This window comes from Lemur catta, chromosome 11, assembly GCF_020740605.2.
Source record: "Lemur catta isolate mLemCat1 chromosome 11, mLemCat1.pri, whole genome shotgun sequence".
Lineage (NCBI taxonomy): Eukaryota > Metazoa > Chordata > Mammalia > Primates > Lemuridae > Lemur > Lemur catta.
Genome location: NC_059138.1, coordinates 6,047,912 through 6,075,366, shown reverse-complemented (window position 1 = coordinate 6,075,366; position 27,455 = coordinate 6,047,912). Strand labels below are relative to the sequence as shown.

The 27,455-nt window shown below is 52.8% G+C and overlaps 1 protein-coding gene and 1 pseudogene across 1 annotated transcript; both read left to right on the top strand.

The window, feature by feature from the left end:
• The first annotated feature begins 212 nt into the window (after positions 1-212).
• LOC123647551 (zinc finger protein 777-like) lies at positions 213-21,004 on the top strand. Its single transcript, XM_045565091.1, has 8 exons — positions 213-398; positions 3,825-4,226; positions 4,314-4,440; positions 4,568-4,696; positions 11,889-12,017; positions 13,414-13,524; positions 14,620-15,547; positions 20,939-21,004. The coding sequence occupies exons 1-7, from the start codon at positions 375-377 to the stop codon at positions 15,453-15,455; spliced, it is 1,758 nt and encodes a 585-aa protein (XP_045421047.1). The 5' UTR covers positions 213-374; the 3' UTR covers positions 15,456-15,547; positions 20,939-21,004.
• LOC123646935 lies at positions 20,954-27,455 on the top strand (annotated as a pseudogene).

Below are 27,455 nucleotides of genomic sequence, written 5' to 3'. Positions count from 1 at the left end.
CCCTCGAAGTTCCGAAATCCGCGCGCCGCCCCCAGGAGCCCTCTCCCGGCTTCCGCGTGGGACGCCGGCGCCCCCGCGCCCAGCACCCCGGAGAGAGGCCAGGCCCCCGGCCGGCCCGAGTGGGGCCCCGCCGGCCTGCGGTCCTACGGGCTGCAGGGGGCGCTGCGCGCGCCCTCGGGCCCGGCCGCCGAGCGCAGCTCTTTTTTAAAGGGCCAGCGGGGCACGTGGCTCTGGACGCAGCTCGCGGCCGCCCGGCAGGACCTCCGAGGCTGGGCGGCTCCCGCCCCGCCTCCGCCGTCGCCGCCGCGCCGCACAGCGCCAGGCCCGACAGGCCGGGCCCGAGGACGGCAGCCGAGCGAGTGACGCGGGTAGCCATGGCCGAAGCGGCGCCCACCCCGGTAAGCGCCCCGGCCCCGCGGACGCCCGCACGGGCCAGGCCGCCGCGGCCGGGTGGGCCCGCGCGAGGGTCTCGGGCCGCGCCCCGGGCAGCCGCCGGGAGGGCCCCGGGCGCAGCCTCCGAGCTCACTGCCCCGGCCATCGCCGGGCCCCCGGGGCCCGCCAGCGGCTCTCGTCTGGCGTCCGGGCCCGGCCTGGAGGCCACTGACCGGGCGGCCCAAACTGCAGGCCCGGCGGGCGGGGCGCGACGTCAGGCAAGCGGAGGAGCTGGCCTCTCCGCGGCCTCTGCCAAGCCGGGCACCAGAGTTTCATTGAAGACGACGATGCGACCTCGCATCTGAACTGAGTAGCTGTTTCCCCCATCCATTGTCTCTTCTGAGGTCCCGCGGCCCCCTCCCAAGGCAGGCAGGGAGGACAGGGGTCGCCAGCGTGACATCCGCAGAGTCTGAGGCTAGGGAAGGGACTGGCCCAAGGTCCCTCATCTAGCGGATGCCGGAGCCTCTCCCAGGCCAGCAGTTTGGAATTAGACCCCTTTTAAGATACCTAGTATTCTACTTTTACCTAGGACAACGATAGAAAACGTTGTTTACAAGCAGAATTGTGGAGTTTTTTTTCTTTTTAAAGATTAGTTTAGCAGATTTGGAATGTTGGCATGATATCGTGCAATTCTTCCAATTCGAAGAAAATAATCCTTTTCCATTTGTTGACATACTCGAAAAACACCTATAAAGCACTCATAAGTGGTGTCTACTATTATTAATACATCTCAGTGAAGTTTTGAAACCTTGATTTTTCTGGATGCTTTTTAAAGGGAACTTCCTCTCCCTCTCCTTTAGTTAGTGAGTTTGGTGTGCTTGCATTTGGGCTCACTGAGTGCAAGGGAGAGAGAGGGATTGGGGATTGTGCAGGTTTATGGCCCTGTTCCCTGGGGTGGGAGTGGCGGGGCTGGAAGGCCTTTCTGTAGCTGTATGGGTGACATGTCAGCCCCACCTGGCCCGGGCTCACTGCCTTGGCACCATCTGACCATTCCTATCCACCTGCTCCTTTCCCTCTGTGGCCTTGCAGCACCTGAGAGCCCCAAACTTCCCAAGCAGGACAGGTTTGCCCTCAGCTCGGTTAGTCCATTCTCTGACACAGTTATTATGAGTATTTCTAAGTTGGGTGTGGTGGCTCTGGCCTATATTCCTAGCAACTCAGGAGGCTGAGGTGGGAGGATTGCTTAAGGCCAGGAGTTCGAGTCCAGCCTGAGCAACAGAGTGAGCCGCCTGTCTCTTAAAAAATAAGAATGAGTATTCCTGTACAGAATTTTTGTCCTGGAGAAGAAAGAACCACATTAATTTTTCTGCATCCCCATTGTATCTTTATTTATTTTTAGAGACAGGGTCTCACTCTGTCACTCAGGCTGGAGTGCATTGTTGTGATCATAGCTCACTCTAACCTCCAACTCCTAGGTTCAAGGGATCCATCTCCCTGGCCCCCCAAAGTGCTGGGATTACAGGTGTGAGTCACGGCCCCCAACCCCGTTGTACCTTTAGTGTGATAGGTGTTCAGTGATCGTTATTGAATGCATGCATTGTTCTATCATTCATTTATTCAGTAAAAAGCAGTTATTGAGCATCTGCTATGAGTGAGGCACTCTTTCAGAAGCTGGGGATACAACAGCCAATAATAAACATGGGGGAAATAAACCATAAAACAGGCAAACACATGAAATCATGGATTATTAGTGCTGTGAAGGAAGGGACTAACGTGGGGCCTGCGCTAGATGTGTCGGGCAGTGAAAGTCTCTATGAGGTGATGTTTAAGCCAGATCCTTAAAGATGAGGGGGACCCGGATGTGCAGAGGCGTAAGGAGGAGGAGAGCTGGTATACCTTAGGAACCCGTAGGAGGCCAGTGTGGCTGGAACATAGCAAATAACTGGGAGGCCATATGGTCAGAGAGGTAGGCCGGGGTATGAAGAAGTTTAGATTGTATCCTAGGTGCACTGGGGAGCTATTGAAGAGTTTTAAGCAGGGGAATGAAATGATCTAGTTTGTGTTTTTAGAAGATCACTATTCTGTGTATCGTGGGAGGGAAGGTTGAAGTGGGAAGATCAGGTGGGCAGAATTGCAGTGGCCCAGGCCAGGCCGATTGCGACTTGTACCAGGTGATGGCAGTGGGGAAGGAGGAGGGTGGACAGATTTGAGATGATTTCAGAAGTCAGATAGGATTCAAACCATGAAGGACAAATGAAATGGAGGGCTGAGATGTCAGTTTGGCTTTCCAGCAAGGCTTTTGGCAATGTGAAAGAGGACCTGGGCCATTTGCATATGTACGGTGAGGACTCATAAATCAGACACCAAGGCAAGCGGAGGCACTTCAGAATCTTTTCTCCAAGGCCCTGAAGGGCAATGGAATGAAAGAGGTGGAAGAAAACAAGAGGCCACGTGAACTACTTCATGCTGTATTCCTGAGCCAAGACATCATCAGCCTCATTGTCTTAGTCTGCTCGGGCTGTCATAACACAATACCATAGATTGGGTGGCATAAACAACAGAAATTTATTTCTCACATTTCTGGAGGCTGGAAGTGCAACTTCAAGGTGCCAGCTGATTTGGTTCCTGGTGAGGGCTGTCTTCATGCTTTGCAGATGGCCGTCTTCCCGTTGTGTCCTCACTTGGGAGAAAGAGAAATCACCTTTCTCGTGTCTCTTCTTACAAGGGCACTAATCCTATTTATGAGGGCTCTACCTCCATGACATAATTGCCTCTCAAAGGCCCCACCTCCAAATGCCATCATATTGGGGATTAGTGCTTCAACATATGGATTTAGGGGGGACACACACATTCATTCCATAGCAATCATTACATTCTTAGCCCTGTCAACATAGGGCTCACATTTATTATTTATTGTGTGCTAGACATTGTAACAAGTGTTTTTATTAACAAAGATTCTCCTTCATTCTCACGACCCTATTATGTAGGTAATATTATTATCTCCATTTTTTAGATGTAGAAGTGAAGTTGAAAGATATTTTAAAAACCTTGCTCATAGTTGGCCAGCTTGTGAGTGGCAGAGCTGTGAGTTGTACTTGGGCTGTCTGACCTCAGAGCTCGTGTGCTCTGTGTGCTACCAAGCCTTGGCCCTTCATTTTCTGAGGAGGAGATTGAGACCCAGGAAGAGGAGTCACTTGCCTGACGCTGCACATGCTTCTTCTCTACAGCCATGTTTTTCCTCCTGTTTCCCACTTGCAAGCACCTTGGTCCAGCCAGTATCTCCTGTCACGGCGGCTGGATATCCTAGCCTCCCTGTCCACCCCCAGTCTTCTGCTAAATGGCCCTCAGGATCTCAATGGGGCTTTCCTAGGGCAGGTGCCATTCTGAGGTTTCTTTTTCAGGTGGAAATTCAATTGCATAATTCCATAACATCTCTCTTTTCTTGTGAGCAGGCTCCCGAGAGGGACAAGCAAACAGAGGACCAGAGGCCTTCGACTCCTCCTCTATCACCCCAGCCAGCTGCTGAGAAGAGTTCGTATCTCTACTCCACGGAGATCACACTGTGGACAGTGGTGGCCGCCATTCAGGCCTTGGAGAAGAAGGTAGATTGCTGCGTGGCCCGCTTGCTGACTCTGGAGGGGCGCACCGGGACAGCTGAGAAGAAGCTGGCAGACTGCGAGAAGACAGCCGTGGAGTTTGGGAACCAGCTGGAGGGCAAGTGGGCCGTGCTGGGGACCCTGTTGCAGGAGTACGGGCTGCTGCAGAGGCGGCTGGAGAACGTGGAGAACCTGCTGCGCAACAGGAACTTCTGGATCCTGCGGCTGCCCCCAGGCAGCAAGGGGGAGGTCCCCAAGGTAGCCCCTGGGTGCCCTGGGCTGGGGTAGCCTAAGGGTCCATGCTGTGAGCCTGTGGGTAAGCGTGTGCGACACTTGTGGTTCTAGGTGCCCGTGACCTTTGATGATGTGGCCGTGTATTTCTCCGAGCAGGAGTGGGGCAAGCTGGAGGACTGGCAAAGGGAGCTCTACAAACACGTGATGAGGGGCAACTATGAGACGCTAGTCTCCCTGGGTAAGGCTGCACAGGGAGGACCTGGGCCTCCTGCACTCGGTGTCTTTGCTTTGGCTTCTGTTACTTTGGGAGTCTCTGCATCTCTGTGGACATATGGGACCCAGCTCTCTCCCCATTCCCTGCGCAGATTATGCCATCTCCAAACCGGACATCCTTACCCGGATAGAGAGGGGAGAGCAGCCTTGTTCCGAAGACCACTGGGACCAGGAGAAGGGGAATGAGGAGGAAGCAGCATGCCCAAGGAAGCCAGGAGCTGGTGAGTGTGGGGGCAAGATGGGGAGCAGCTGGAGCAGGCTGAACCATGGCCCCACCCTCCTGGGCTCCCCAGACAATCTCAGAGGCCAGGACAGGAACCCAGACCCTTAACCTAAAGCAGGGAATCCTCCATCCAAGGCCATCCTGAGTAGGCAGGTGGAGGGCTTTTCCTTAGAGCTGTAAGGTTTCTACATCTGTACTAGGGGACAATCACACTCACTTCACATTGTGAAGACTAACTGCCCTGGCCAATGTTGAGCAGGTACACACGGAGCATTTTATAATTATGGGGACCTATTATTGCTAATAGTAATACCAGCTGCAGTATTGCCGCTGCCTCCTGGAGTCTTCAGGGGTGTTCATGTCCACCCTGTGCCCCTGTCACTGCTCCCCACCTGCAACCGTGGTGGGAAGGCCTGTCAGGGACTGTGTCCCTGTGTGGCAGTGGGCCCTTGGGAGGCTGGGCACGCTCCATCTGCACAGCTGGTGTGCAGGACAGTGCTTCCAAAGGTGACTGCACATCAGAATCCTAGGGGGACCTTTTTTGAAAATAAAATTTTTAAAAATAAATGAAAATAGAATAGTACAGTGAACCTCCAAATGATCATCACCTAGACTCAACAGTAGTCCAGAGTTTGTTACATTTGCTCCATCCATCTAGTTTTTCTTTTTTCTGAACATAAGGACAATACCAATATCACACCCACAGAATATCATCTAATACTTAGCCCTTGTTCTGTTTTCCCTGATAGTCCCAAAAATGTCTCTATAGGCGTTTGGATCCTAATTCTAATAAACCAAAGTCCACATGTTGCATTTGGTTTATATGTCTCTGAAGTCTATAAAAAGCCTATAAACATCCCCCATCCTTTTCTAACAGCTTTATTGAGATGTAATTCACATAACGGTACAAGTCACCTATTAAGGTGTACGATTCAGTGTTTTTTAGTATATTCGGAGGTGTACAATGATCACCATAGTCCAATTTTAGATCCTTCTTGTCCCATACCCACCAACAGTCGCTCCTTGTCCCCTTCCCTTGTTCTCCTACCTCAGGCAACCACAAATCTGTTTGTTGCATCTATGGATTTGCCCGTTTGGGACACTTCATATAAATGGAATCATACAATATGTGACCTTTTGTGTCTGCTTGCTTTCCCTGCGCGTGAGGTTTTCACGGTTTGCCCTGCTGTAGTGTGCATCAGTGCTTAGTTCCTCTTCGCCAAATGATGTGCCATTGCATAGATATACTGCATTTTTTTATCCATTTGTCAGTTGATGGATCCCCCCCATGCCATTTATTTGTTGACATCTCATTGTCATTTCTTTTTTTTTTTTTTTTTTGAGACAGGGTCTCGCTTTGTTGCCCGGGCTAGAGTGAGTGCCGTGGCGTCAGCCTGCCTCACAGCAACCTCAAACTCCTGGGCTTAAGCGATCCTACTGCCTCAGCCTCCCGAGTAGCTGGGACTACAGGCATGCGCCACCATGCCCGGCTAATTTTTTCTATATATATATTTTAGTTGGCCAGATAATTTCTTTCTATTTTTAGTAGAGACGGGGTCTCGCTCTTGCTCAGGCTGGTCTCGAACTCCTGAGCTCAAGCAATCCACCCGCCTCGGCCTCCCAGAGTGCTAGGATTACAGGCGTGAGCCACCGCGCCCGGCCTCATTGTCATTTCTTATGTCTTTTTAATGTTCACATTTTGGATCTGGTGTCCTTTAACATGTTCTTTTATTTCTTGCATTTCCTAAGTTGTTAGGTAGCTCTGGAGGCTTATTTAGATTGAGGATCAATGTTTTTGGCAAGACTACTTCAGACTACTCCCTGCTGTATCGTATCAGGAGGCACAAGACGTTTAGTTGTCTTTCTTTTTGTGATTTCAGCCTTCTATCCCTCTATTGTAAAGTTCCCCATCAACATTTCCCCTGATGATTTTAATAATCATTGAAGATTGTTGTCTGGATTATTTCATCATGGGTTGCAAGATGGTGAAATTCTGTCATTACTTCTGTACTTAATAGCAGAAATTCTTTTATAAAGAATAGTTTCCCCATCAACTCCTTTAGTTACCCTGAAATACATCCTGCACAGAAGAGGAGAATAGATGCTTAATTCTTTCCTTCACCAGGTTGAGAATGAAGAGTTGCTGCTTTAGTAGCCTCCAGAGGTGACCCATGACTTGGGGCGTTTTTACTTTAAGTATTATTATGACTCCAGAGATTGTTGAATATTTTACATGTGCCATTCCTTTGCAGCTATTATTTTCCTGCTTAAATTGTCCCATCTTTAGCTAGTAGGAGCCTCTTTGAGTTGGTCCATAAGTCATTTTGATGTGACTTTAGTGGATTTCCAGGCACCATTAGATGTGCCACATTAATCTGTGTATTTCCTGCCCAGACCTGGAATCAACATTGCTCCATGGATTTTTGATTCCTTTCAGTGAGGAATGGTATTTAGAGACCACAATATGAGTGTTAGTTTTTCCTAATTTTTAGCGTCACTTCTAGGCTTTTTTCAGAAAAATATGTATTTTTTTTTTTTTTTTTTTTGAGACAGAGTCTCACTCTGTTGCCCGGGCTAGAGTGCTGTGGCGTCGGCCTTGCTCACAGCAACCTCAGACTCCTGGGTTCAAGCGATCCTCCTGCCTCAGCCCCCCGAGTAGCTGGGACTATAGGCATGCGCCACCATGCCCGGCTAATTTTTCTATATATATTTTTAGCTGTCTGTATAATTTCTTTCTATGTTTAGTAGAGACGGGGTCTCACTCTTGCTCAGGCTGGTCTTGAACTCCTGAGCTCAAACCATCCGCCCGCCTCAGCCTCCCAGAGTGCTAGGATTACAGGCATGAGCCACCGCACCTGGCCCAAAATATGTATTTTTGAAAAGGGAAAAATCATGAGTTTTATATTGATATTTCAAACACAAATTTAATATTCTTTGATTTTATACTTGCATGTCACTTTCCTTTTACATGGAAATCTTAAATTCCTGACTAAATTAGCCTAATTACTTATGCATGATCTTATATCCAATCGTAACATTTCATTATCCTGTAATATCTTACAATTTCAAAATAATGAAGCCAGTATTCTACTAACAACTTTTAATTGAAATCTAACATTTCTTTGCAGCTCTCTTTATCCTCTATATACATTCTATTCAGGACTATAGACAGAATAATGCCTTTTAGACTGGGCGTGGTGGCTCACGCCTATAATCTCAGTACTTGGAAGGCTGAGGTGGGAGGATCACTTGAGGCTAGGAGTTCCACAGCAGCCTATGCAACGTAATGAGACCTCTGTCTCTACAAAAACGAAAAAAATTAGCCAGACATGGTAGCACAGTTGTAGTCCCACCTGCTCAGGATGCGGAGGTGGTAGGATCACCTGAGCCCAGCAGTTGGTTTTTTTTTTTTTTTTGAGACAGAGTCTCACTTTGTTGCCCTGGCTAGAGTGAGTGCCGAGGCATCAGCCTAGCTCACAGCAACCTCAAACTCCTGGGCTTAAGCGATCCTACTGCCTCAGCCTCCCGAGTAGCTGGGACTACAGGCATGTGCCATAGCTCACAGCAACCTCAAACTCCTGGGCTTAAGCGATCCTACTGCCTCAGCCTCCCGAGTAGCTGGGACTACAGGCATGTGCCACCATGCCCAGCTAATTTTTTTTATACATATATATTTTTAGTTGGCCAGATAATTTCTTTCTATTTTTTTTTTTTTAGTAGAGATGGGGTCTCGCTCAGGCTGGTCTCGAACTCCTGACCTCGAGTGATCCACCCGCCTCGGCCTCCCAGAGGGCTAGGATTACAGGCGTGAGCCACCGCGCCCGGCCTGAGCCCAGCAGTTTGAGGTTACAGTAAGCTGTGATCACGACACTGCACTCCAGTCTGGGCGACAAAGTGAGACCCTGTCTCTAGAAAAGAAAAAAGTGCCCTTTAAAGTCACTTGAAATAATTATTTTCTGTATGCATTTATATCACCAATTTGGTATAAAGTTGTATTCATTTATTTCTGTTTATTTTTAGATTTTTAGAGATTGTTCTTTTTACTTTTTGAGTTAAGTTAATTTTTTGAACATGTAAGATATTTTATGTTTACAAAGTCAAAATGATTTAGCAGAGTACATTCAGGGAAGTCTCATTTTCATCCTTGTCCCGTGTCCCTAGATGTTTTTTTTTTTTTCCAAACCAAAGCGCTGTTAGATAGACAATCGTTTTTATTAGTTTATTTATACTTGCAGTGTTTGTTTTTGGAAATATCAGTAACACATAGATCCGTTTGTATCCCTATCCCAGTCTTGTATGGTGTGTCCTGGCGATCACTTTATGAGTGTGTAGAGATCTTCCTCAGTTCTTTTGTGGATTTAGAATGTTCTGTGATGTGATAGTTTATTTAACTAGTCCCCACTGTGGACATATGGTTTATTTCCAGTATTTTGCTGATATAAATAATACTGCAAGGAGTACTTTGTATATAAATCAGTTCATATTTTTGCCAATGTATCTTTGAACGAGATTTTTAGAAGTTGGACTTCTGGGTCAAAAGGTAAATGAATATGTAATTTTGGGAGAATTTATCACCAAATTCCCCTCCTTAGGGCTCGTATCATTTGCATTGTCATCTGTGTTGTGAAATAGGGCCTCTTCCCCTCAGCATGGCCAACAGAGAATGTGGGCAAACTTGCAGGGTTTTCGTCAGTCTAATAGGTAAGAAGTATGTCAGCGAAGTTTTAATGGCATCTCTCTTACTGAGTGTGGTTGAGTTTTTTTTTTTAAATATGTTTAAAGGTCATTTAAATTTCTTATTCTGTGAATTATTCATCTTTTTTTGCTATAGGAAGTTTTTTAAAAGTGCATACTTCCTAGGCCCCACCAGAACTACTGATTAGAATCTGGGGGTGCTCCCTGGGGGTCCTTCTATAGCAGCCTGGTGGAGGACTTGGGTTTCGGAGCCATCGTTCTAGTGTTCTGAGCCAGGAGTCCCTAAAAAGCCAGATTCATTTTTTTTTAAATAATTCTTTTTTAAAATTAAGCAGCCCTTTTACTTACAGGGAAACTATGAAAGTAAACTTCTTTCCTCCTAGCCTCTACATCAGAGAACATACTCAGAATATGTTCATTAAAAAAAAAGATTTATAGATTATCAAACTGAGATCTGGGAACTTTGACATACGGTGTTTCTTTGAGTCCAATTCTTCCATCCCCCTGGAGCTGAAGGGTCCACCTGCTCAAGGGACTGGTTGGCACCACCACCCTCTTGTGCACTGTCACTGGCAAAAGCTGGGCTCACAGCATTTTCTGGGAGATGCTGCTGCTGTCTCTCCTGCCATTCTTTCAAAATAATCTTCAGTGAGGTTGGCCTCTTTTTCTGGGGGACCTCCTGCTGCTTCCTTTCTTCATCAGTGGAGGATACTGAAGTCCAGGGGGCTATGTGGGTTCCTAACCTGACTGAAGAGGCATCTTTAGAGGGTCCCAGCTCTGTCCAGATCTGGAACACCACCGGTGTGCAGGAAGGCTTTGATTCTGGGGGTGCTACTGCTTTTCCAGTGCTGTCAGCATTCCCCCCAAATCCAACTGTAGCAGAATTCGGGTCTACTTCCCACTATTTAAAAAATTTTAATTCTTGGTGGCTCTTGAACTGTTAGGATTTCATACTTTGATTTAGACCTTTCTTTTTCTCATTCTTTCTTGAGGCTTCATTTAGCTCAGAGTTACCCCTTTGTGTTGGTCTGGACTTTTTAGTAGGATGAACAGTGTGTTTCTCTTTGTTGTAGGAAGGATCCAAAGATTAAACTTCAGAAGACGATATTCTAAAATTTTTAGGATCTGCTGATGGAGCAACCGTCTTTAGGTTTATCCTGAAAGCAACATATTTAGGGGTTGGTGACAGTTCTGTAGATAATGTCTGCCGAACAATGTAACCCATCGTTGTCTATAATAACTCCCTTGTATGTGAAGGGAAATTGGTAGCAGTGTTATCAGTTACAGATTCAGTTGGTTTATTATTTTTCACTATTATTTTATCCTCTAATAACCCTGAAGCTATTTTTACTACTTGTCTTAGAAGAGAAATGCCAGTCGAGTGGACAGGCCCCCACTTGGGTTGCTTTTCTATCTTTGCTAACGATTGTTTCTCTGGATCTTGCAGTTCAGGAAAATCCAACATGGTAAATTCAAATCTACTTCAGGATTAGAAGTAGAGCCACGTTTTTCAATGATTCTGGACTTCCTGTCTGTCCCTTGAAGATAACCTTCTGATTTCAAACTCTTCTCAGCATGAATGGACACATGATGTGAGCCTTTAGCTGATTTTAACTCAGATGCTAGATTTCCATCAGCTTTTTTGCCGTCAGTCTTTTTTTCATATATTTTTTCTTCTCATCACAGGTTTTTTTCCTTAAAAAAACCAGAGCTTCATTTCTTGTGGGAGAGGGCACATGTGCTCCTTTTTGGGCTTCACCATTCGAAAATCTTGGTAACAGCTGGGTTGGTTATGATCACCCTGGGAGGCAGGTGCTGAGCACACATTTTGTGTCAACATGGGAGTCAGGAGAGCAGGTGCAGGGATAAAGAGTTATCTTAAAAGATGAACACTGAGGTGGAAACGTGGGTGCTCCAGGGGCCACATCTTTAGTATATATTTCTGCCTCACCCTGGTCTCCCTGCCACCATGGAGAGTGGCTTGGAGGAGGAGGCTGCCAGGGGAGGCCAGCAGCACCCTCTTGGCTGGGAGGACAGGCAACATGGCATTTCTCCTCTCTGCCTTAAGCTAAGTTTTATAAAAATTTTTCTGTGGAGATATGGGATCTTGCTGTGTTGCCCAGGCTGGTCTTGAACTCCTGGCCTCAAGCAATCCTCCTGCCTTGGCCTCCCAAAGTGCTGGGATATAATCTATCTCTATAGGCATAAACCACCATGCCTGGCCAAAAAGCCAGATTCTTGACCCTGCTCTGTCATGACCTGTCTGGTGATGATTACTGTGAATTACTATGCTATTCAGTTTCCTTCTCTCAGATGTGGAGGCTTTGGACTAGAATCTAATCACTAGACGATCATCATCACACCTGTGTTTGAGCTGATGCCCCAAGTTCCCGTTGACTCTGCACTGGCCCTTTTGCAGAGGGTCCCTGGCCACTGGGGTGGGAGGCCTCTTTGTTTCCATGTTGTGCCTAGTGCCCCTGATGTGCTTTTCCCAGGCCTCCCTGCACACCCAGAGCATGCTGCCAGCCCGCTCAGCCCAGCCCAGGAGGAGCCAAGGGAAGCAACAGCCCCTGAGCAGCAGCGAGACTTGGAGGCGAGAATGACCCCACCCAGGCCAGGCACCGGTGAGTCAGGACAGCCAAGGCAGCAGGATAAACTGTCCCAGGGCAGCACGCCGGTTATGGAAAAAGGGTACTGAGGATAAGAGCCGGTAGCTTGGGGGTGGGAGACATGGCTGGGGAGCCCGCTGGGCTGAGCTGGGCTGAGCTGGACAGGCTTCCTGGGAAAGGGGCCTCGGACACAGGTCTAAAAGAAGGTGTGTTTTGGCATTCTCAGCATGAGACAACAGTCTGAATAGAGTTGTGGGTTCTTCAGGTGCTCTGGAGGCCTGGCACACCCGTCTGGCTAGAGTGAGGGGAGGGGCATGCAGGAGCATGTCTTGGGCCTGCACAGGGTTCTAAGAGGGTCACATCAGTGGGGCAGTATGTGTCTTGTCCTGGCACGGTGCTGGTAAGTTGCAGTTTTTAGTAAATGTCCTTTTTCTGAAGACCTATTAGGAACCCTGGCTTTAGTCATCCTTCCAGAGTTCTAAAGGCAAGTCATGCCCACCGTTTCATGGGAGTGTGTGACTCAGAGGGCATTTAATGTAATGTTTGGCCTTGTCTTGGTACCTGGGTGCTCTTTCCTGGCCTGGCTCTTGTGCTGGCCTGGCGTTCAGCCTCTGGTTGCTTTCTCTCCAGTGATTTCCGTGTCTCTCCCCCACTGAATGTGTGACCTCCCGCAGGCTGGAGGTGACATCTCTTCCCTTCCCTGTGTTCCTGTGCTGATGGAGCTCGAGAGATGGGGACCTTCTCGGGTGGGAAGGCAGTGTCCCTGCTGCATTGCAGACCTGGAACTGTGTCCTGAGGCCTCCCCAAACCCTTTGTCCTTTTGAGGCCCATCTGGGTGACAGTCAGACGCTGAGGGCCAAGTCGTTAACACTGGCCTGTAGTGGGGGTTGAGGTGTGGCCTTCATAGCTGTCTTACTTCTTCTTCTTCTTTTTTTTTTTTTTTGAGACAGAGTCTCACTCTGTTGCCCAGGCTAGAGTACCATGGCGTCAGCCTAGCCCATAGCAACCTCAGACTCCTGGGCTCAAGCAATCCTCCTGCCTCAGCCTCCCTAGTAGCTGGGACTACAGGCATGTGCCACCCTGCCCAGCTAATTTTTTCTATATATATATTTTTTTAGTTGTCCATATAATTTCTTTCTATTTTTTTAATAGAGACAGGGTCTTGCTCTTGCCCAGGCTGGTCTCGAACTCCTGAGCTCAAACGATCCACCCGCCTCGGCCTCCCAGAGTGCTAGGATCACAGGCGTGAGCCACCGTGCCGGCCTACTTCTGAAGCTCTCTATACAGAATCCCTATGGCCCTCTCTCCCTGGCTGGTACTTGAGCATGTCCAGAGCCTGCAGGGGACATCGCTGTCCCACCATAGGAATCCGGTGTCGGAAAAGGCCCTCATGAGATTGTCTCTCTCACAGAGCCTCCAGCCAGCACGAGTGTTTTGTCCTTGATTAAACAGGAGGGAGAGTCTTCAGATAGGGAGTCACCAACTGCCCCTCCTAGGGACATCCTGCCCTGCTTGGAGCCAGGTGAGTGCAGGGCGGAGGCACCTGTGGCCACAGCAGAGCCTCACAGGCACTGGGGGGGGCCCTTTGGGAGTGGGGTGGGCTGGGTGATGGGACCTGGTGAGGGGCTTCTCTTCCCTCACCCCCCAGCTGTTATTTCCCTTGGGACTGTGGGGACCCAGATCAGTCAGTGGGCCTGCTCTTTGCCCATTGCGGTCTGGCCTGGGTGGAAAGGACTGCATGAAAACAAGCTGCATGCCACCAGGTTTGCAGTTTGATGATGACAGAAAAGCCACACCCATGGTCTTGGCCTCAGCAGCACTGTGAAGTGGCCAAGCCCACAGTCCCCTGTGACTTGCAGTGTGCATGTGTAGCCTGCGATTTGATTCAGGTTCCTCTGCCTAGCGTCTGTGCTCTCCTGATAGGGCTTGGCGGCAGGACCCTTCCTTCCTAGTGGTAGGGACCCTGGAGAGCTGTCTGCTGAGACCTCAGGTCTTGGGTCCCGGGCACATCGCTGTGACTACCCACTGCTGCCTCAGCCCGTCCTTCCCACTGCCCTGTCCCGGCTCTTCCTGTTCCTCAGTCCCCCTCAGAGTTGAGCGAGGCCCACACTGAGGTCATAGTGCCTCTGTCTGTCGCCAGCAAGTGCAGTGCCAGGCCTGTACACCCGTGCAATTTGTCGTGTGGATGAGTAACTTTGAGCCCACAGGGCTCATTGCCCTTGACGTGTCCTAACTAACTTCATCAGACTCGTGGGGGTGGGGTCCTGCTAGCACCTCTGCCATGTGGAGTGTCTCACTCTCCAGGGTCTCTGCCTCTGTGTCGTCCCCTCATCTTCCCACCCATCTTTCTCCTATCCGGCTGACCCCTGACCTCCCTGGTTCCTGGCTTGGCAGTTTGAGGCCCTCTTTCCTGATGTCCTTAGCTCGGCCGCCTCCAGGAACGAGGCAAATGACAGCAGACAGGACTGAATGAAATCCTGAGGCAGTGCCTCTGTGCTGTGAGCACTCAGAGGACAAAGGAGTCCAGGGAGGCAGGAGCCGGGCTGAGGCTGGAAGCAAGGACTGGGGACAGGGCGGTGAGGTCCCCTTGGAAGCCAGCGTGGATTCCTTTTGCCAGGTGGTGGTGTGGCCATCAAGACAGAGGGACAGTCTGAAGACAAGATGATGCCGGAGCAGCTCTTCCTGGGGGCATCCCCAAGCCAGACCCAGTGTGGAATCCCCAAAGGGCCTGGGAACAGGACTGGGGGCCCCAGCAGGCATCACGCTGAGGGTGTGCCCAGGGTGCGGGCGGGGGAGCTGCGGCCACCAGGGGCTGTGGGGGAACCGCCCCGAGTCCTCCCTCGCAGGCGAGAGCGGGCCTTCCCCTGCCCTGACTGCGGGCAGAGCTTCCGCCTGAAGATTAACCTGACGATTCATCAGCGGACCCACGTGGAGGAGGAGCCCAGGGAGGCCCGGGGCAGCTCGCCCACCGGGTGGGGGGCAGGCCACGCCGCCCTGGAGCCGGGAGAGGTGGTGGTCCCGGGCCCTGTCATCCGCTGGCTCCCCGAGGAGCCCGAGGGCCACCGCTCCGTGGCCGGCCGTGCCTTCGTGGGGCGGAGGCCAGCGACCGCCAAGGTGTACCACTGCAGCGAGTGCCTGCGCTTCTTCCAGCAGCGGAAGAGTCTGCTGCTGCACCAGCGCCTGCACACAGGCAACAGCCAGGGCTGGCCCGCCTGTCCCTACTGCGGCAAGGCCTTCCGCCGGCCCTCGGACCTCTTCCGGCACCAGCGCATCCACACCGGTGAGCGGCCGTACCAGTGCCCGCAGTGTGGCCGGGCCTTCAACCGGAACCACCACCTGGCTGTCCACATGCAGACTCACGCCCGCGGCCAGGCCGGCCCGCACTTCCTGGCTCCCTCCGCCCGCCAGGGGAGCCCGCCCCGGCCGCGCCCCCGCCACACCGAGGAGGGCTGAGCTGGCGGCACCTGCTCTCTCTCTGTGGGGCGGGGCCTGCCTTCCCCCTGGTGCCTGGCTCTGCTTCCTCATCTGGGATGGTTTGGAGAGAGGTTTGTTTTTGTTTTTTTTTTTTCATTCAGATAGGAAGCAGTGGCCCTTTTGGTGACAGAGTGTATATGTGTGACCAGACGCCTCCATTTCCTGTTTCCCTGAGTTTGTCACTCTTCACTGCCTTTTCTACATTCCTGACTTGTAAAGGATTCCTTAGGGCTTAAAGGATGCCAATTTTTGGTGGGGGCCTCTGGCAGGTACCACGGTTAAGAGGAGCAGAGATCACAGCGCTGCGATAGAAACGTGGGGGACCTGGGCTTTTGATTGTGTGCACAGAGGTCTCGCCTGCGGTCAGCATGAGCAACAACAGAGCGGATGGACAGCCTGAACAAAAGGCACTGGAAACTGTGCTTTCTACTTTGTTATTTTGAAACTTTTTTTCTTCTATGGAGCTTCTCGAGTGCTTTTGTATGTGTATAGTTGCAAAGGAGACCAAGAGCTCTTGAGGGGCAGGAATTATTCTGCCACCTCCTCTCTGCATGGGGCTGGCAGGGCTGGAAGAGGAGCTCAGTCTCCACCAGCCTGTGGGTCTGAATGGGAGGCCGTGGCTGCCGTTCTGGAAACAAAGTGTCTTCGCACGTGTGGGTTTGGCCCAGAGTGTTCCCAGTCCTTCCCCCACTGGAGAGTCACATGCATTATTGACTTTTGTTATCAGTTGAGAGGAGAATGGAAGACACACCTCCCCTAAGGTCTCAGTGTTCATGGGTGTGCAAGGTCCATCAACTGGACCCCAGAAAACATCCTGGGGGTGGGGGGAGAGCCCAGGAAGCTCCTCCCCAAGAAGACCCTGGGTTGGGTGAGGGTGGTCAGCCCTCCAGGCCTGCTTTGTCCCATTAAAGGAGGGGCTGCCTCCTCTTGGAGGTGGAGTTCTCCTTTGAGAATCAGGCTCTGGGGCAGAGTTGGGCTAGATCTGGGTGAATCCTTCAACCACTGACGGTCTCACTCACAGTCCTTGTCTGTCAAAGGGGGTCATGGCTCCAGTGTGTCCTACCTCACTTTAGAGTTTTCAGGGTCAAAATTAGAGGCACTGGGCCAAACGTGAAGCCTAGTTCAAGAGAAAGGGCCTCCTTTCTCTTCCATGTTGGTCACCAGCCCTTTCCCCCAGTCAGAATACTTCAGGAAGCACCTTTGTATTCTGGAGTGAGTGGGGTTCTGCTGGGTTCAGTGAAAGACTTTCCCTCTGGGCTGTGTCCTCCAGGAGCCCTTTATATTTCAACCAAATTCTTATCAAAGCACAAGGTTCAGACTGGAAGTTCAGGGAGTATCAGGGCTCATGGAGAGGTCTTGAGGAAAGCTAGCTTCTTGTGCCTCTTTTTTTTTTTTTTGAGACAGAGTCTCGCTTTGTTGCCCAGACTAGAGTGAGTGCCGTGGCGTCAGCCTAGCTCACAGCAACCTCACACTCCTGGGCTTAAGCGATCCTCCTGCCTCAGCCTCCCGAGTAGCTGGGACTACAGGCATGCGCCACCATGCCCGGCTAATTTTTTCTATATAGATTTTTAGTTGGCTATATAATTTCTTTCTATTTTTAGTAGAGACGGGGTCTCGCTCTTGCTGAGGCTGGTCTCGAACTCCTGACCTCGAGCGATCCACCCGCCTCAGCCTCCCAGAGGGGTAGGATTACAGGCGTGAGCCACCGCGCCCGGCCTTCTTGTGCCTCTTAATCACACCACTTTGGGTACTGCCTCTAGAGCAGCCCTAGTGAGGGTAATTCTGCAGCTGGAGTGATGGGTCCCCAGCTATCCTGGTAGGTCGCTGTCTTGTCTGGCACTGAAAAGCGGCCAGCATTTGGACCTGCTTCTGAGTCCCTGGGTCCTGGCTGTGCCCCTTCCTGTTGCCCTTCTGACCCCTCACAGCTTTCCCAAAGTCTTGAACAGAGTTAGGGGCAGGTAATAACATTGCCATCATTTCTGGGGCAAGGGTAAGTATCCCACAAGTCAGCCAAGCTCCCCTGGGTTTGAGAAGAGACACCATTCATTCTGGGCTGTGAATCCTGCCCACGTGCTTCACAAATGAGCAGTGGGCTGTCAGCTGGTACTCAGATAGGATATGGTGCAAGTGTAGCTGCTCAGAGCCTAACTCTCAGCTGCAAAACTAGTCTCAGGTGTTCTGGGAATGCCTCTGGGCTAAGAATTTTGCCACGTTCTAATGCTAAATGCCCTGCACAAATACGGGTACTCTAATAGAAACGCAAACCATGAATTGCTATGCGCTTGTGTGCCGCTTTTCTTTTATTATAACCTTCAGTGTGTTCGGCTCTGAGCTAAGCTTTGGGAGTTTGCCTAGCACTCAATAGGACGCATTGAAAGAACGTTCTTTACATTGAAATGAGTAAACGGAAGCCTTGTGGTGCAGGAGCCTAGCGTGCCTCAGACCTCCGGGAGGTGGGAGCCGCGGTTGGGTCGCAGACTCTCCCAGCTCTAGGCTTCCTCTTTTGTCAAACAAAGAAGCGGTTGGGCCACGACATTAAAAGCCCTTCAGAACCGTGAAGGTGGCGGTCTCTTGCCCTATCGGTGCTCAATAAACATGTTGGCATAAGTGAATGGTGCATGCAACCTGGTTCCTGCTCTCGGCTAGGTGAGCGGTCGTACAAGGCAGTGACAGCTGGCGACGCCGTTGGGCTGTTGCGCACGAGCAGCTCACACCTGCAGGGCGTCCGCAAGGTACGGGTCCATGCTGTGGGGCGGGGCCTCCCGGGCTGGCCAATGGGGTGCCGTCTCCGGGCGGCAGGGACCGGCCGGGCGCGGGACGTGGGCGGGGCCTCCAGGGTCAGCCAATGGGGAGCTGGCCCCGGGCTGTGGGGCGGGGCCCCGCTGACCACCCGGGAGCCGGAGCCGCCTGCCTGGCCGCGCGCGCATATTCTTGCGCCCCGAGCTGACGCGGCCGCCTGGACTTAGTTTGCTCGCCCAGCGTGTCCCGAGGCCCGACCACCGCGCGAGCCCGGTCCGTGGGACGAAGGCGGGGCCGGGCCGGCGCTGCCTGCGGAGAGGACCGGGCGGCCGGGTCTGCGTGGGGCCGCTCGGGGCGGCGGCGGCGACGACTCCCGGGTCGGGCTGGACAGCGCAGAGCCAGGGCTGAAGTGGCCGCGGCTCCGGTAAGGGCGACCCTCACAGTGGGCTTGGGGACGTGGAGCCGAGTCCTGAATTCCCCGGGAGGAGGTCCTACTCCCCAGTTCCCCTCCCCGCCCTGCCACCCCTGGAATTGGGGAGGGCTCAGCCTGGGTGGAGGGAGGACAAGGACGCCTGAGAGCACACAGTAAAGTCCCTTCTCCATCTTTGGACCCAGTTTCCTTCTCTATAGAACATAGGCGATGGGACTTAACCACAAGATTTCTGAGGTTCCCTCCACACCTGATATCCACTGGATCAGGCTCTGTTGGGTCCAGGTGTGGGGGCAGTGGACTGTGGATGTCCTTCCTCCAGAGACTCCCCAAGGCTTTTCTGTCTGCTCCTGTCCTTTGGGCACACACCCGTGCCCCAGTTGGCCATCTCAGAAAGACAATCTACCCCATTCTCATCCTCCTTTTCCAAGCTAAGACAGGTGCTATCGTTTGGGGAGGGTGTATTCCCTCCAGTCTGAGTCCTCAGCTTCCTCTTGAGGAGCCAGAGCCTCGCTCCTGGCTGTGAGTGGTCTTCTAAACCTGAGCTCTGATTGCAATCAGGATGGGTTTGTGTGCCTGCCCACCGTTTTAAAAATTCCCTACGAAGCCCTTCCTACTGCTGCTGAGAAGGGATCTACACTGTTTTTTGTTTGTTTTGAGACAGGCTCTCTCTCTCTCACCCAGGTGAGAGTGCAGTGGCCTGATCATAGCTCACTGCAACCTCGAACTCCTGGGCTCAAGCAATCTGCCTGCCTCAGCCTCCTGAGTAGCTGGGACTGCATGCGGACGCCACCACACCTGGCTGGATCTGCATTGTAGAGGACTTTTGGTTAGTGGGCTTGAGGCTTAGGCTTGACCTAGTTCATTCCTGGCCTGCTTGACAAGAACTACTGCGATGAGATTTTTGTTTGTTTCTGAAGGTAGAGGGGTCATCTCCTGGTAGAAACAGCTTTTTAGTGGTCTTAGATACATCCCAGGATGCCAGATTTGTGGCAGGGCATTGCAGGGAGGTAAGGATGTTTGCCCATAATCTGTGGAGATCACGTACACTTCATTGTACTGGGAAGATACTGGACTTGGGGATGGAGAGATTGTGCTGTGAGGGGAGGAAGTAAGGGGTAGGCGTCTGGCAGCTAGTGCCTAGTATGTGTGGGGCACTTTTCTGAGTACTTTTATCAGGGAGATCTTGGGAAACTCAGTCGCACAAATTGGATTAATCACAGTCTTTGGTTCATAACACATTCTGATCATTGCTTCGTGGTCCTTATATTTGTTTTTAATAACATAATATGTGCTAATGTCATACACCCTGAGTGCTTTCCCATACTTGTAGTGCATTTCATCCATCCACACAACCACCTTAGGAGTTAGGGAAGTTACGTCCTCATAAGTGAGGAAACAGAACCCTGGAGAAGTTATGTGGCTTTACCTCCAATTACGCAGGATTCAGATGGCAGGAGAGGCATTGAGTGAAGCTCTGGTAGAGCTCCCCTTCCAGGAGTGCTCCCTTTGAACCTCAGCTGTTCCCTGATGAGGCTTCTTGGATTTTTAATTTTATTTCTAGTAATATATGATACATTTTTCTACCTCCTGTGGGCAAGGTATTCTTTGAAATGTTTCCTTGTTCTGCTGCACTCCTCTCCTTGTTCTGCTTTTGACTTTCTTGGGCCCCCATTGCCTGGCCTTCTAGTGTGGAGACTACCCTGGGGCTGGTCCACGAGGCACCTGGGCCACAGGGACCCTGCATCTCAGGCAGAGCAGGAAGTCACACACCAGTAGATGTCGGGGCAGAAGGGCCTTAGAGAGCCCACGGCCAGAACAGGAAGATCTTCCTCCCCTCTGAGTCCACTAAGGGGGCTGTGCTTGCTCTAGAGGAAGGTGAGGACTGAGGTTGCTGCCTGGGTGTGTGTGGGCCCCGGGGCCCCGGCACTGTTCTGGACTAGCGGCTGCTGCTGCTGCTGGGCTGTGACCCCAGGTTGGTTTAGTAATTGGCTAAGCTAAGTAGGTGGTAGAGCTGGGATTCCACTCCATTACACTCTCTGTCCATTTGTGATAGTGCTTGTTATTTCCTTTTCTGTTGCCCCCAGGGCTTGGTTCAGGATTGTTCTCATCAGGGCTCTGTGGGGGCCAGTGTGTGCTGTCTTTAACTATCAGGTGGGGTCTGTTTGGGGTCTGACCAGTGAGGTCTCTGGCACCCGGAAGAAGTCTGCATTCCAGAGGACACAGACCTTCCTGTAGCTGGGAATGACTTGGGGCTCCTCTTCTGGTGGCTGACTCACTTCCTTGTGTCTAGTCACAGGACTGACGTATGGGGACGGACCTCCAAAGGAGGCCCAGATCCAGTCTGCTGAGATCTCCCTTCTGGCCGTCTTGGCTGCTGTTCAGGCCGTGGAGAAGAAGATGGAGTCTCAGGCTATCCGACTGCAAAGCCTGGAGGGCCGCACCGGGAGGGACAGCTGAGAAGAAGCTGGCCGACTGCGAGAAGACGGCCGTGGAGTTCGGGAACCAGCTGGAGGGCAAGTGGGCCGTGCTGGGGACCCTGCTGCAGGAGTACGGGCTGCTGCAGAGGCGGCTGGAGAACTTGGAGAACCTGCTGCGCAGCAGGAACTTCTGGGTCCTGCGGCTGCCCCCGGGCAGCAAGGGGGAGGCCCCCAAGGTACAGGAACAGGGTGTGGGTGGACAGGACCCACATAGTGGAGGGAGCCCCTTGGCAGCTGAAGGCTGACCCCTGCGTGCTTAACGCTAGTCACCAGCTGACTTTGAAGGGCTTGAAAAATGTCAGAAGAAAATTGTGACTCTAGGAAAATGCCTGTTTTAGCAGATGGAATGGGGTTTGTTGGGAGGGATATGGCTGTGCAGCAATGGTTATACCTATTATTCTGGAATGATCTCTGAGAATAAGGACTGGCTCAAGTAGGGGAAATCACCAGAAAGTCCTTCCACGAAGTCCACACTTGGGACAGAAGGTATATGTGTGACTAAAAGAGGGGAGGAGAACCCAGGAGGTCTGATCTTGAATCCCTTTAGTGGAAGGAACAAGTCATTGAACTTGGAAATGAGTTTGCCCAGTGGTTCAGATGGCAGTGCCCTCTGGTTTGGAGAAGGGGAAAGAAGAGACCGGACTGGACTGGTTTTGGCTGTTCTCTGTAATGGCTGTGGGTGGCTGTGCTCGTAGGTGCTGGGGTCTCCTGAGGATGTAGCAGTGTATTGATCAGATCAGCAGGGGCGCGCCCCCGAGAACCAGCAGAAGGAGCTCTGCATGGATGCCGTGAAGGGGAACCACAAGGCCCTGCACTCCCTGGGTAAGAGGCTGGCCCCAAGCCTTGGTTTTCTTTCTTTATTCAATTGACTTGGATGTGAGAGCGGGAAGCACATGGAGATCATTTAATCAGCCCTCTGTCTTCAGGCCAGGTAGAAGGTGTCCTTAATTATCATCTTAGGTTTTATGACATGAAGCAGGTTAAATGACTTGTCCAGGATCTCCTGGAGAGTAAATAGGAACTGGAACCTGGTGTTCACTGTCCTGCCCTTCGCCAGCTCTCCCTTGCCCCCCCATTTACTTCTGGGGCGTGGGGGCCTCCCCTACTTTGTGTTTGACTGCTGAGCTATACTCTGCACCCTGTGAGTTCTCAAGAAACTCCTGATTAATTGTGGGCTGCTTTTAAGGGTGCCCCAAGTCTAGAAAATGAGGGCCAGCCCTGGAATGTTAGGTTCTTCAGGTAGGGGTGTGTGTGTGCGCTTAAGACTTGATTAGACCTGAATTTTTATAGCCACGCCCACTCCCGTGCTCCCCTGCTTGCACACCTGAACTCTCCCTGCTTTGGCAGGTGAGCAGTTGGCATTTGGTCCACTCTCTCCCCTTGTCAGAGGCTGAGGTCCAGAACAAAGCATCTTGCTTCCCTTTGCCTGGCCCCAAAGGTTCCTCTTCCAGAAGAGGGTACCATTGTGCTGCGGGGAGGTGGGGTGAGGGAGGCTGCCTGGTCTTGGGGGGCAGGGGTGAGCACACGGAAGGGAGGGCAGCAGGAAGCCTGAGAGCTGAGTGCCATGTGTAACTAAATCCCCCTCTTGGGCCTCCATTTCCCCATCTGTCACATGAGGTGGCTGGGCAGGTTAACTGGGCTCTTATTTGTGTAGTCAGTGGGACCCTTCCTCCTGGCCTTGTACTCTTACTTCTGGCTTGAGAGGAGTGGGAGGCCTTGCCCCATCCCACACTCTGCTCCTAACACACACCTTGAAGGGGCAGTGGGTCCTGCTTCAAGCCTGGCAAGATACCCTCTCTTTTCTGGGCCTGTGGAGGAGAGCCCTGTCACTGCCCTTTCCTCCCCACAGGCTGTGCCACCACCAAGCCAGAGCTCGGACCACAATGGAGAGGGGAGAGGAGGCAGGCAGCCACAGCCTGCCCAGCGCAGACTGGGGCCAGGGCCCTGGCACTGGTGAGTCTCTCAGGGTAGGGGCGGACGGGGCCTTCCCCACCTTCGCCTGGTATGGGCATATGGTGTCAGGAGTCCCCTGATGTCAGGGCCAGACCCAGGTTCTGACACCCAGGGAATGCTTAAGCCACTTCCTGCGCTCCATGTCCCTTTGGAGCCATCACTATGGCCTGAGACTACTCTGGGACTTGTGGGGAAGGGCAGAGCAGATACTGAGGAACCTGAGATTGAGAAAGGCTACTGTAGGGTGTGTAGAATCCTGAGAGGCGGGGTGGGCTCCAGCCTCCTCCTGGAGACCTGCCCTGCACCTGCACGCTCAGATCCTCACTGCAGTTCCTGCTCCTCGAGGCAAGGGACTGTGTCTGGCTGTAACGGCCCTGCCCAGCACCTGCACGTACTAGGGTAGTGAGTAAGGAACAGTAAGTGAACGATGAACCAGAATAGGAGTGCAGTTGTCTTTCAGATAGCAGTGTTGAATCAGAATGCAATTTTCAAAGCTTTTCTTCCTAAGTTGAGGAACCCTTTATTCAGATGGCACCTGGAAACACATAACAGATGGGACACTGGGACCTCTCTTGTTGAAGCAGGGGACGGGAACCCTGGAGCCCTGTTTGCTCAGACAAAAAGGATCATGCCATGACACTGTTCCTTAATTTCCAGATTTTTAAATTTTATTTGGGCAGAGAAGTTCCCCTTTGAAGCAAGCTCTTTAGGTAAATTAAGTCACAGCAAGCACAGAGAAGGAGGTGGGTGTTGACAAGGGTATTGAGTGGCTGGCATGTAGGACTGAAGCTAAAAGTAGCATTTTCAGGCACCTGCAGGGCACCAGGACCCAGGGAAGGGACAGTGAGTAAAGGAGCTGTGTGAGGCAGGATGAAGGTGGCAGCCTGAGCGAGCATGCTGAGCCTGCCGGGAAGCAGGGGCCTGGGCAGGGCCGCCTCCCCTGCGGTATGAGGAGGGGCGCTGGGCCCCTTCAGCAGGTATGGGCAGGACTGGCTCAGAGGCTGTGGCCTGCACCAGGGTCCCCAGGGCTGCAGTAGCTCCCAGGTAGATGCAAAGCAGACAGGGCCTGGCTGAGGTGCCCCTGGGCCAGAGGCCCCCAGCCTGGGTCACCTCTGCCAGGGAGCCAGGGCAGCTCCCGAATGCAACCTGAGCAAGCTGGAGCAAAGCCCCAAGCACATGGAGGAATAAGGTGTGCTCGGGGGTTTGCCCTGGGGTCTGGGTAGTCCTTGCTGTTTTAAGCAGTTCCTTCCGTGTCTTCCACCCTCTCTATAACGTCTCCAGACTTACCAGGAGGGAGTTTTTTCCCCCTTCCCCCGGGACTAGGCCTCACTATGGGTGTAGGCTGGGTGTTTCCACAGGTGGCTTCCTCCTGCCAGAATTCTAGGAACGGTGTAAACAGGGTCCTCATTCAGTAGGTCTGGGCACTGCACTTTCAGAACGTTCCTCAGGTGATTCTGGCACAGTCAGAGTTTGAGAACCCAGGCTCTGCGATCCTTCTGAACAGGGCCTGACCAGCCTCTAACCTTTGCAAGTGTCTGTTTTGATTATGCAGATACAGTCTCACAGGAACACACTCTCGCCAGGCAGTGCAGAGGTCACGGATGAAGCTAAAGGCTCTCTCTACTGGCCACCTGCGCAACCCTGGTCCCCTCCCCGGGGCAGCCACTATTACCATTTTGCTGTGTAAAAGCAAAGACTGAGATGGGAGCCCCATGACATCTGATGCCCCCAGGGCCTTCTACTCTCCCCCTAGGAACAGGCCAGCTGGCCTCTCCCCCGGGGGTTCTGCCCTGGCTGCACACCTGCACCCAGGTGAGGCTCAGGGGGCAGGGCTGCAGGCTACGTGCCTGGGCCTTGGGAAACGTTGGGGTCCCCTGGGGAGCCTCCCGTGTCGTCTGTCTCTCTGGTCTTATGTGTTTGCTGTGCTGTGTCCTCCTATACAGCTCCGTGAAATGATTCTTTTCTTCCTGAAACTGTGTCCCAGCTTCATTTTATGAACTTGTCTGTAGACAGCGCGGTCTCGGCAGGGACTCACGGGTGCCTAAGACACTGTGTTCTCCCCTCAAGGAGCTTGCAGTTAGGAGGGGGAAGGACACCAGCATGGTTATCAACAGTGTAAAATAAGAGGAGGAAACAACTGTTGCTAGAGCCAGAGAGCCCTTTGAGAATTATGGCCAGTATCGTAAGAAAAAGCACATATATTTACCACGTGGATACAGCTGAAGGCGCTCTGTAATTACGCTGTGGTAGAGGGATGTCTCAGTGGCCACGTGTGGCCCAGATGAAGGTGCTGCTGGGTGAACATCACCGTCTGGGCTTGGGAAGCTCCACGGGAGCGGAGGCCGGAGGCGCTCTGGAGAGGACCCTGGAGCCGGGGCTCAGAGGTGGGTTGGGTTGGCATTAGGGAGAATAGCACAGGGTGGGACCCTGGCAGAAGGCAACTAGGAGATCAAGTAGGCCGGTCCAGAGCAAGGGTCTTCAGTGACAGGCTCACGCTGAGTCCCTCTGTGTCCCTTCCCAGCAGAGCCCTGGCTGGTCAGCAAAGAGAAGAGTCTGGAGGAAGAGTCCAAGGCACGAGAGCCAGCCTGGGTAGCTGAAGGGGAACCTGGCAAGGAAGGCTTGGAGAGGGCCACCTGCAGGGATCCAGCTCCTGTCCCCAGGGAGAGAGAAGTGGCTTCCATCCCTCCAAGCCCCCAGAACCTGGCTGTACCAGATGCTGCAGGCATGGGGCAGTGGCCACCCTGCGCCAAGTGTGGCCAGAGCTCAGGCTGGAAGGAGCACCGTGGCCCCCAGCCCTTTGCCTGTGCCCACCGTTCCCAAAGCTTCGCGCAGTGGGCCACCCTCGCCAGCCATCACTGTGCGCATGCGGCTGTGTGCACCTACACCTGCAGCCAGTGCGGCAAGAGTTTCGTGCACCAGTCAACGTTTACCGCACGCACACCGGGGAGAGACCCTTCCAGTGCACACAGTGTGGCTGCTGCTTTGGCCGCCTGTCCACGCTGGTGGAGCACCGGTGCACGCACACCGGCGAGAAGCCCTGCCAGTGCGCGCAGTGCAACAAGCGCTTCATGCGCCTGGCCAATCTGACTGTGCACCAGAGCGTGCACTCAGGTGAGCGAGGCTTCCAGTGCTCCCACTGTGGCAAGCACTTCGTGCAGACGCCCAGCTTCTTGTGGCACCTGCGCGGCCACTGGCAGGAGAAGGGCTACCCCTGTGACCAGTGTGGCAAGAGTTTCACCTGTCCCCCTCCTGGCTTGTGCGCAACCAGGGCAGCCAACACTCTCCGCCTCATGCCATGTGTGAGAGGGGTCCCCAACTGGGGAGCCCAGCCACCGCCTCAAGGGTGCAGTGTGGGGAAAGGCCCCCGGTGACCCTTCTCTGCTGTGTGCAGATTTGAGACTGCCAGGACCGAGCTGGGTCTTAAGGGGAGCCCTGGGGACAGGCAGCTGAGTGGTGGTGATCAGGAAGGTCTGCCGGGGTCCCTGCACAGTTCTCCCTGTCGTATGAAGATGGAGAATGCAGGGTAGCACCAAGACAACTCCCTGAAGGGGCCACTAAGGGTGCAGGGGCGATTGGTGCTCCTGGAATCCAAGCAGCCTCTCCTAAGGGCACTCCTTGGCCAGGTCAGAGTCTCCTGTGCTGTCGTCTGGGCTTCCCAGGGGAGGGCTGCTGTCCCATGGACTGTGAGGTGGGCAGAGTGCCCACAGGCGTCTTGCTGCAGGGAGGCGGGGGCCCAGGGTGAGACCTGAGCCTCACTGGAGGGGACTGCCAGGGTGTGGGTTGGGGTGGCGGGGAGTGGCTTGCTCTCCTTGTTCCATTAGGGGAGTGACTTTTGGAGGTGCTGGTTAGGAGATGGTGATTGCTTAGTGCCTACGGGGGGAGCCAGGGCTGGTGTACCCTGAACCGTGCCTCTTGGTTTCCTGGATGCTACCTGTGCAAATTCTAAAGTGCTTCCCCAGGTGGGCAATAGTGCTGGGAGGTCCTGGCAGGAGGCCAGGCTAGACCCTGCCTCCTGTTTAATAGGCTGAGCCCAAGTGTCCCTCAGGTGTGAATCCAAGAGCCTTGGTAAGCTGTCACAGGATTCACGGGAACTTTCTGTAACTTCAACACCCTGAGGCCCCCACCCCACCACCCTGTTACCTGGCAAAGGCAGCTTTGTGGGCCACGTTGTCACAGAAGGGCTTGGGCTGGCGGTAGCCTGGCACTCCTTAGTGGCCATCTTGGCCCCCATAGGCCCTGTCCAGTTGGTGTCAGATTTGCCTTCAAGCCCTTGCTGTAGCAAGCAGGCAAAGGGGCCTTTCTGAAGATCCAACCTGTGCTGGCCACTAGGGGTACAAAGAAAACCAAGGCCTGGTCCCTAGCTACATGGGGCTATAG

Excerpts from the sequence above, each read along its gene's own strand:
- LOC123647551 (XM_045565091.1), top strand. The coding sequence starts at position 375 with ATGGCCGAAGCGGCGCCCACCCCG. Across the intron at positions 4,697-11,888 it reads CCCAAGGAAGCCAGGAGCTG|GCCTCCCTGCACACCCAGAG; the intron begins GTGAGTGTGGGG and ends TGCTTTTCCCAG. Across the intron at positions 13,525-14,619 it reads CCTGCCCTGCTTGGAGCCAG|GTGGTGGTGTGGCCATCAAG; the intron begins GTGAGTGCAGGG and ends TCCTTTTGCCAG.